General features: G+C 34.4%; 1 protein-coding gene and 1 long non-coding RNA gene across 2 annotated transcripts; one reads left to right on the plus strand and one right to left on the minus strand.

Moving 5' to 3' along the window:
• Positions 1–1095: 1095 nt before the first annotated feature.
• LOC128020872 (uncharacterized) lies at positions 1096–5638 on the minus strand. The gene is made up of 3 exons (XR_008185418.1): positions 5493–5638; positions 3760–3824; positions 1096–2677 (listed from the first exon to the last, which is right to left on the minus strand). It is a non-coding gene; the product is annotated as an uncharacterized LOC128020872 (long non-coding RNA).
• LOC128020869 (cryptic protein) lies at positions 5231–8640 on the plus strand. The gene is made up of 6 exons (XM_052607630.1): positions 5231–5411; positions 5499–5548; positions 5627–5782; positions 6627–6741; positions 6829–6938; positions 7940–8640. The coding sequence occupies exons 1-6, from the start codon at positions 5395–5397 to the stop codon at positions 8056–8058; spliced, it is 567 nt and encodes a 188-aa protein (XP_052463590.1). The 5' UTR covers positions 5231–5394; the 3' UTR covers positions 8059–8640.
• The last annotated feature ends 1210 nt before the right edge of the window (positions 8641–9850 follow it).

Genomic DNA, 9850 nt, shown 5'->3' on the forward strand with positions numbered 1-9850 from the left:
TTGACATATTTTAAATAAAATTTATTATATTTATTTGACATATTCTAAATAAATAAAACATATATATATTTTTTTTTTTAATAAAAAGTAATTGATTTTTAATTTTCACTTTTTATTGTCCCTAACAGGGCTGCTTTTATCGAACTGAAAATGCCACAAATACATTTCAGAAAATTTTTTGAGCCACAAAGTTGAGCGCCACATAAAAAATAAAAAATAAACGTATTGTTTTTTCCATTATTGTAGAGACTCCTACAGATATAGCTGTCAGTGGATGAAGGGGATTGGATTTAACAAGATTGCAATGTTCCTTTACATAAACTAACCATAAAATATGCATTTTGTTTAATAGCTCATTGAGTAGCACGCATTTGATTAAGCTTTTTCATTTAACCAGGACAGGCAATTAAAAATAAACACAGAACAAAACAAATGCAGACACACACAGAAATAAATGCTATTTGGAGCATTTGCACATTATTTAATGCATTCAGCAGAGAATCATCACTTATCAGGCAAAAACAATACCACATGAAATTGCCTCCATGATTAATTCTAAAATAGCATTACTGATTTGAACTTTCATGCTAAATTTAAAAGCAATGAAATTGTGTTTATTCCTAGCATTATTAATTGTAATTTCATGAGTGCACTGCATCCAATCCTGCTGTTTCTTCATCAGGTTTGTAGAAATGTAGCATTGCATCAGTGTCTCATCAATGGATGCTCTGCAGTGAATGGGTGCCGTCAGAATGAGAGTCTGATATAAACATCACAGTAATCCACAGCACTCCAGTCCATCAGTTAATGTCTTATAAAGCCAAAAGCTAAGTGTTTGTAAGCAACCAGATTTTAACTTCAAACCTTTAATTCTGACTTTTTCAGTAAAAAGAAACATGTGCAGATTTCTCTCCTGATTCAGACTCATATTGTAGGTCTAAGCAACGATTGAAGTTAAAAACATCTTAAAAATGGATTTGTTTCTAACAAACATGCATCTTTTGTCTTCTCCAGATGATAACTTTTTTTTTTTTTATCAGTTGTTTGGACTCTCATTCTGACGGCACCCATTCACTCCAGAGCATCCATTGATGAGACACTGATGCAATGATACATTTCTCCAAACCTGATGAAGAAACAAACTCATTTACATCTCGAATGGCCTGAAGAGAGCACATTTTTGGCAGATTTTCATTGTTGGATGAACTGTTCCTTTAGGTGACGCTGCATGCATATAATCGAATGTTAATCAAACTCATTTCATTGTGCTGATGTGTATGCAACAATAACAATTTGACTTCAACTGTCACCAAGTTTGCACCGAGATTGTTTTGCCCTTTTAATCCCAATGCAGCTCATATAAAAACTGTTCATTTTGCATCGCATTTGTCCTTGTCTCTTACAGAAGTGGCTGACATCCTGAATCTTAACCTTTCAGACGGAGTGAAGAAACTGCAGACAGCTCATTAGGAGACAGAGCGTCAACCTTTGCATAGCTGATAATGATTCAGCTGTCATTACCGTGTCAGTTTTCTGAATAGAAATCACAATAATCAGCTCTGTCAAATGTTCCCCATGAGAAGCAGAAACTTGCACTCGCTGTCACTGCTAAGAATGACACGGATATTCAATAAATCATTGTCAAATGTATCCTATTTAAAATATTTAATTACAGCAAACCAAAGATTAATATGTCAGGTGTTTTGGAACAATGTTTAAGGGAAACTTCATCTCTAAATGCATGTCTGTGACGTTATGTTGCGGATTTAAAACGCCACAAATGACAAAAAAACAAAAGCAATAATTGCAGCTTTTTGTCTCACAATTCTGACTTTATTTCCTGGCAATTTATTTATTTATTTTTCAGAATTGCAAGAACAAAAAACTCCAAACTGCATGTTTAAAACTTTACATTCTGAGGAAATATGGAGAAGACATAAATTCTGAGTTTATATCTAACAATCCTGACTTTTTTCCTCACAATTTCACATAAAAAAAATGTTTTTTAAATAAAAAGTATGAAATAAGTCAAAAAAAAAAATTGTATCCTTTGGCAGAAACATGCTTCCATATGATCCCTTTAATGCACGATCAGGAAGTTCATTTCAGTTCATCTATGGATGCATTAAACGTGAACCAGTATTTATCAAAAGTTGCTGTAATTACAAACAAATAAACTCAAGTCAGATAAACATATCTGCACTTCTTACCTCCATAGATGTCATTAAAACTTCTCTGAAAACACCTAATGCTGCACTGGTGTTATCCAGAGGCTTGTTGATTATGGGAATGAAACACAAAGAGATGTGAATTAATTAACCAGTTATTTATGTGGTTTGAGTTTACTGCTGCTGGAGTCTGAACACTTTTAACCCATGCATTCACTTTGCTTTACACTGCTGGAAATCTAACAGGCGCTAGAAGCAGTAAAATAAGGATGACCTGATTTCTCAAATCAAGCGTTGTGTTGAGGAGTGATCGTGTTGTGTACAGATAAACATAGCATTCGAATAGTCGTCTAATTTAAAATAAATGTGAATAGTACAAGACGGCATATTTAATCTGGATTTGTCCTCTCAAATGTGCGTCTCGCTGTCCACCTCAGCTCCTCTAATTACCTCACACTTTCCCCGACAGAAACATGACAGACTGTCAGCCGAAGCAGACAGACGTGCACCTGTGAGCAGAAAGAGTTAATCACCTTTGACTCCTTGTGCATCTGTAACAGAAGCGAGCTGAAGACTCGTGACCTCTGCTGCTCATTAGTGCACATGATTTAATCCTTCTTTATGTGAATTCATTATCTGATTAAACCTCATTAGCCCATTAGCAAACACACAATGCATGCATTTATGAACTCTGCTTTGCATTAAATCAAGCAAATGCAATCCAAATTAAATTGCATATGAAATAAACTAGATTTTGTGGTGATTACTTGTTTAAAACTTGCTGCTAGAGTGTTTAATTTGGTTTTATTTGTTGTGTTTATGTATGCGTGCATGTACTTTTAATCATTAACCCTAAATATGAACAATAATAGGTGTTATTTTAGTATTATTTATTTACTATGTTTATTCATATTTTGAATTAGCTTTTATATTTATATTTTCATTTTAATTTTACTTTAGGTTTAGATAATTTTGTCAAAGTGCTTTTGTCATTTGTATTAGTTTTTTGTTATTTTAATATTTATATTATTATTTGCAATTTTTCTTTTTTTATTATTTTAATATTTAATATTTAAAAATTTTATCATACTTTATTTAACATAAATATTTAATAATATTTCTATTTTTGTTGTTGGTGTTTTTTTTTTCTTTTTCATTTTTAGTCATTTTAGCACTTTGATACAGCTTAAACATATTTATTTCAGTAATTTCCAAAGACAACATTTCTATTTTTTTTTTCATCTAATGTTTATATTTTTCCAGCTTCATTTCAAACACTGAAAACTATTTTTAATGATTTTAATTTTAATAATAACAACACTGATAGTTGTGTGCTTTTGTCATGTTTTTTATTAGTTTTAAATATATCTCTTTAGTTTTTATTTTTATATTTCATACATATTTATTTTGATTGCCAAGTCAACATTTCTTATTTTCGTTTAGGTTTTTAAGCATTTATTTTTTTTCCAGCATTATTTCAATTACTGATATATATAGTTTTAGTTCTAGTTAATAGTAACATCACTGAATGATGCATGACTTAGCAAACACAACTAATAAATACACAAATCTAGCAATATAGCAGTCTGACCTTTATTTAGCAACTGTTCGACGTCGTGTTAAAGATCATTCCTGTAGATGTACAGAGCGACTGTTCTGTTGAGAAACAATTCCCAGCAACAATCAGAGGAAATGTTGGCATGAATGTCATAAAAACATTAAAGGCATCGCAAGAAATGCTCTCCAAGCTGGCGATGCATTGTGCTTGGAAATGAAAAATGCATCAACCCGAGCCATCTAATTTGCATGTAATTTCTTTTTTAAAAAGGATGATTTTTCCCAACTTTAGCCATTAAAAAAAAAATTTCATTGTGCAAAAGATAGACATACATTAAATGTGAAATGTAAAACAGGACAGGTCCATCACTAAAGCTTGCATTAAGATAATATTATGCTTGTTCTGTTTAAAGACCATTTTTTTAAATAGAGCTGAGGTTTAGGACGAGAGAGTTTGTGAAAAGAGAAACCAGGGCACATGTACTGAAGTGTATTTGACATCATTTCTAGTTGAACAGATGAAATGATCTCTGAGAGGAATCGGCTAATTAGAAACCAATAACAAAGCATGTGGACAGAAATAGAGCAGGATTCGGCTGCGTGTGCTTTACGCTCCTCTTTAAAGAAGTGAACCGCATCAAACCACAAAACATCCTCAAAAGAAAACGTACCATAATTACTTCAGGTGTTCAGCCCGCTGCCGTTCCTTCGGAAATGTCAACCCGTGGGAACAAAATCACCAGAGAATTCAACTGATTTTTATGCATAAAATGTTATAAACCAAAAAAGACACCATATAGCAGCTAAAAATTATTCTGGAAGCACAGGTCAGATTGTGCCTCAACAACAGCAAATGTGAAAGTTAATATATTTTCTTTGACTGAAATATGTAGAGATGCATTTCAAATCCTTATATAGCATATATATATAAAATGATTTATATTTTGGGCATATGAAGTAGTATTAAAAACTATTCATTTACAACTTAGAACATATTTTTTATATATCATATAAAATATTTTAAAACATTTGAGCAACTAAAAAATGTTTGTCTTTTTTTAAAAAGATTTTTAAAATATATTTGAAATAATATTTATTTTGCCATATGGGATACATATGATTTTAACAAGGCTGTGAGGGATAGACTTGCACGCGCTGTATAAAGAGCTTTTATGAAGTTTTTGTCTACTTAAAGTTAAACAATGGGTGTTATCCATTAAATGCATTGCTCTTCTGTCCCTCACAGCCTTATTTCATTCCTTTCTCAAATTAAATATAGCGCTACTCTTGACTAGGATCTATAATCTAAACGTTTTCACTTGGGAAATAAAGATTTATAACATTATAGAGCATCAAAGCGCTCGCAGATTGAGCCTCTGATCGCTTCTGTGATACTGAAGTGAATCGATTCGACTCAAACCGGTTTGACTCTCGGAACTAATATGAATGGACGCTGATTTGCATTATCGGGTGCGCGCACGATCTGTATGACAATGGGAGGGTTTCCAGGTGTTAAAGTCTGGAGGCCAGGAGATAAATAACAGACCCCGGAGAGGGACAGAGTGAGGGTGTGCTGGTCATTTGGTGTGTGATGGTGACACTGGAGATGTTCTGATGCTGTTTGGATCCGTTTTGAGCAGATCTGGGGGTTTTGCAAGCGCGCGGAATTATGAATCACCTGTACAGGTGAGCAAATGATTCATGATTCGTTTTGGAATAATCGAATCACTCGTCTTTCTCCACAAGCCTCACGTTTGCTATTCTTACCTGCAGGTTCCTTCTGTCTGCTGTGGTGGTTTGTCAGGCGGTTCCGTCGGATTCAGGTAAAAGTCGGGGTTTTACGTTGTTCATGTTGGGTTTTCACAGCTTCTTTCTAACACGGATTCGTGGGTCTCTCTCAGGCTGTGAAGGAGCAGAATGTGGGAAAGCTGGAGTCGCTGGAAAGCCAAAACAGCACGGAGAATTCTTGAATAAGTTCAATGAAATGAACACGCACACGCCGCAACGTCAGCACCAGAACGCCGAGGCCGTGTTACCGTTCATAGGACTAACCGGAGGTGACGTCATCATTACGCACTTAAAACATTTTAAACACTATTATTGAAATAGAAAAGTTTTTACACTATTTTTTTCCCAGTGCGTCCTGGGGAAATTTTTAAGCAGTATCTACATCTCAGATGTAAACATGATAAAAAAATAAAATAAATAAAAAATTATATAAAATATATTTTTTTTAATCATGTAGCTACTGCAAAAAAATTTCAGGATTTCTGAAGATCCTGCGTCTTAATTCACAAATTAATGGCTTAAAAGGTAGGCCTACAAAAAGTATTTTTTTCCAAAAAAAAAAAAAAAAATTTTTCTAAACATGGCAATTGTAACAAAATTAAATGAGTTTATGCTTATAAATAACAAATATCTGTCAACTGTGTATTAATCCTTGTTTTCAACTTCAATAAAGTTAGAATTTAGTTTTTGCTTTATACATAATCTCACTTTATTTTGATTTCATAAAATAGGATTTATTTGTTTGCGTCTCCTGAGTTAAGATTCTTTGGACATTTGCACTGGAAAACAACAGAAATACAACGTAAAACATCACAATCTGTTGCACTGTAACAGCACTTACAATCAGAAATGAGAGTAAACAATGTGCATGAAGTAGAAGACTGCATTTCGAGCATTTAGGCTGGAGTTGAGTGGATTTCTCCATTTATTAATGGGAATTCCAGTCCTGTCATGCGTAACGGCCTGCACCGTGTCTGGATGGCCCGTGTTGTGTTGGGAAACAGATGTTGGCAGCAGCTGTTTAGATTACATGTCATAAATATTCCAGCAAGGGGCTGCTGTTTTGCATCTGCATCCTTGCATTGAACATCTTTATTCTGTTTCTCATTTCAGTTGCTAAACAAAGTCGTACCTGCTGTAAGAACGGTGGAACATGCATTTTGGGAAGCTTCTGCGCCTGTCCGAAGCACTTCACCGGCCGGAGCTGTGAATACGACGAGCGCCTCAGGTAAAGACATGACGTAAAGACTGAGCTGGATGGCACTGGGATGGTTGCACAGGGTTTTTAAATGACTGTGTGTTTGTATTTTGACAGAGATTGTGGTGTTATTCCACACGGAGAATGGGTTCAGAAAGGATGCTCGTACTGCAGATGTGGATATGGACTTCTGCACTGCTTCCCGCATGTTTTCAGCAAAGACTGTGGTGAGTTTATAAATGCAGTGCAAGAAAAATGACTTTCTTCCTTTGTATTTTTGTCTTATTTTTCATTCCAAATATGTAGACCAACACAAATGACTTAAAAAAACTGATCGAAGTTTATACTTAATACAAGAAAAATATCTGCCAGCGGGGTCAGAGAAATAAACTTAATTGAAACACTGCAAAAACACATTTTGTCATGTTTTCTGATACAAATATCTAAACATTCCTGAATCAAAATGCATCTACTAAAGAAGATAAATGACTTAAGGTATTAGGTCTTGTGTTCTGAAAAATATACATTTTGTTAGTCTTAAAACAATAAAAAATATATCTGCCATTGGAGTAAACTAAATAATCTTAGTTCAAACCAAAAACGAGATTATGTTGCTTCCCACGTTGGCATGTTTTAATTATTATTATATATATATATATATTTTTTTTTTTCTGAGAACATGAATTGCATTACTTGTCTAGAAAATGCTTCTTTAAGAATTGTAAGATATTTGGAATAGAAACGAGACAAAAAGCACTTTTTGCTGATTTTTCTGACTTCACTGGCAAATACTTTTTTCTTGCAATATGCATAAATTTGCTTATTTTTGATGCATTTTGTCAGAAAACAAGACTTAATATCTCAACGTATGCTCCTGCTTAATTAAATCTACCTTTTAGTAATAATGTTAAGATATTCGGACAGTAAAATGACAAAAATACTGCGTAATAAAGTCTGTTTCCGAGGCATTTCAGTTTGATTACAGTGAGAGAAGTTGATTAGATGATGTCAGACTCTTAATATCCTGCGGTTTAGCTGGAGATAAACAACAATAGACACAAGTTCTCACCTCCAACGCTTCTCTAATAGTGCTGTGAATCACCGACTAGCGCTTGAGTCGACCTGAAGGCAGATGATTATTCAGACCGTCTGTTTCTCCTTCGAGGAGCTGGTTCTTCAAATAAGACTCTTGTACATTATTCAGTGTGTTTTCTCTGTTTGCTTTCAGACGATTCTCAGGAAGTTCAGTGGCACCGTTCAAGCTCCCCCAGAACACGGTCGTCTTCAATCGGCGTGTTTGTTGCCTGTATTTTCCCCTTTCTACTGCGAGTTAGTTTGCTTAACTAGGTCTCGTACATCAATGCTCTAGACTTAGAAATATAACACAGCAGAGATGAAGATGTTTATTTCCTCTGACATTTAGGGCAGCATTTATTGGTGGCACTGAAATGTGTTTTGCTTCCAGTGGAAGTGTAACTAGCTGTGTTAAAAGCAACTGTTTAGTGAAGGAACATAGGATTTATATTGTGTGTGTGTGTGTGTGCACAGCTGAGCCAAAATAACTTCTGTTTTTTTCTCTGTCTCTCTATGAATTTGTTATACAAGAGAGTGCACTGGCTGAAAGCTTTTCATATTCTTCATCTGTATTGCTTTTAAAATCTACATGTTTTCTGAACAATGAGCTTGTTTTAAAGTCAAGTTCTCTTGTCCTCATTTGTGCTCGTCAGAGGAGAGCGAGGCAGATAATGCTCCGATAGCCCGGCGTGATTGTTGACCTTTCGGCTATTTTCTCTTATCTTCTATAAACAAGTCGTCCGTCCGACCAATCAATCTCCGTGACTCTCTTGACCTTCTCCAGCTGGCCAGTGATGTACTGTAACACTCTGTATGAATGAGTCTCATCTAATTAAAACGCCCATCAATAACCGAGATGACTGACTGTTTTCTGACTTCAATTAAGCAATTTATCATGCGTGCTGAAAATTAGATTGGATCCCAGAAAACCGAGGCTATGAGGTGCAAAAATGACTTAAAGTTGCACTTTTGTAACATTGATATTCAAGCTCATGTTAGTAAGTCGTCTAAAGATCCCAAACGACTGCACCGTTTCACCTTCACAAAGATTATTTGATCAGAAAATACTATTTCAGTCGTTCGACTTCAGAAGTTGCACAATTAATTCAGCGTTTCTCGCCAGTTCTTTTGAACTTTGGGTGAAATTTACTAGCAATCTCTGAGTCTGAATTGTTTCTGCATCCATTTTTTCTTTCTGAGCCTGGGCTGAAAGCTCTCTTCAGAAACCGACTGAATAAACCGAGATCCTCCGGACTCTTTTACACTACAATGCTGCTGATCTCTTTGGTTTTAAAAGCTGGGTGGGGTTGGGAAGACCATCCTGAGCTCTGCATCTTCTCCATTGTCAAGCGTGATAACGGCCTCATTCTGCATGGAGAATCTACTCTTACATGCAAAACAGATGCTTACACGTCAAAGAGATGCTAATGCGGTGTCTCATGTGATAAAGTACTAGGATATAGCCCAGTCAGGATTTAGGAACCGAAACCGTTTAGTTCAGTTAAACTCATTTTGATATTATTATAATTCTCATGCACATTCTCAGCATTGCAATGCAATATTTTTTTATTCTTAATTACAAAAGCAAAATGGCCATTGTTAAAAATACATTTAAAATTATACATCACACATTTACTCTACTGTTCAAATGTTTGTGGCTGGTAAAATATGTATCTTCTGCTCACTGAGGCTGGTTTTGTTAAATCAAAAATAGTCAATTCTAAAAAAAAAAATGTATTACAATTTATTATTGTGCTGTATTACAATTTAAAAGAGCTGTTGAATATGGAATACAGTTGTGCTGCAGAATACTTTTATTGAAACTGATACATTTATTTTTTTCTGTATTATCTGATGAATAGAAAGTTCAAAAGAACAGCATTTATTTGAAAAACTGAAACTTTTGTAACATTCCAAATGTCTTTACTGTCACTTTGATCAATGTGTCCTTGATGAATTAAAAAGATACATTTATTAAAAAAACTGGACTCCAGACTTTATATTTATTAAAATAAAAAACTATGTATTATGGAATTGTAAAAGTGTTTAATCACTTTTTAGAATA

The sequence above is a fragment of the Carassius gibelio genome, chromosome A10, assembly GCF_023724105.1.
Source record: "Carassius gibelio isolate Cgi1373 ecotype wild population from Czech Republic chromosome A10, carGib1.2-hapl.c, whole genome shotgun sequence".
Classification (NCBI taxonomy): domain Eukaryota; kingdom Metazoa; phylum Chordata; class Actinopteri; order Cypriniformes; family Cyprinidae; genus Carassius; species Carassius gibelio.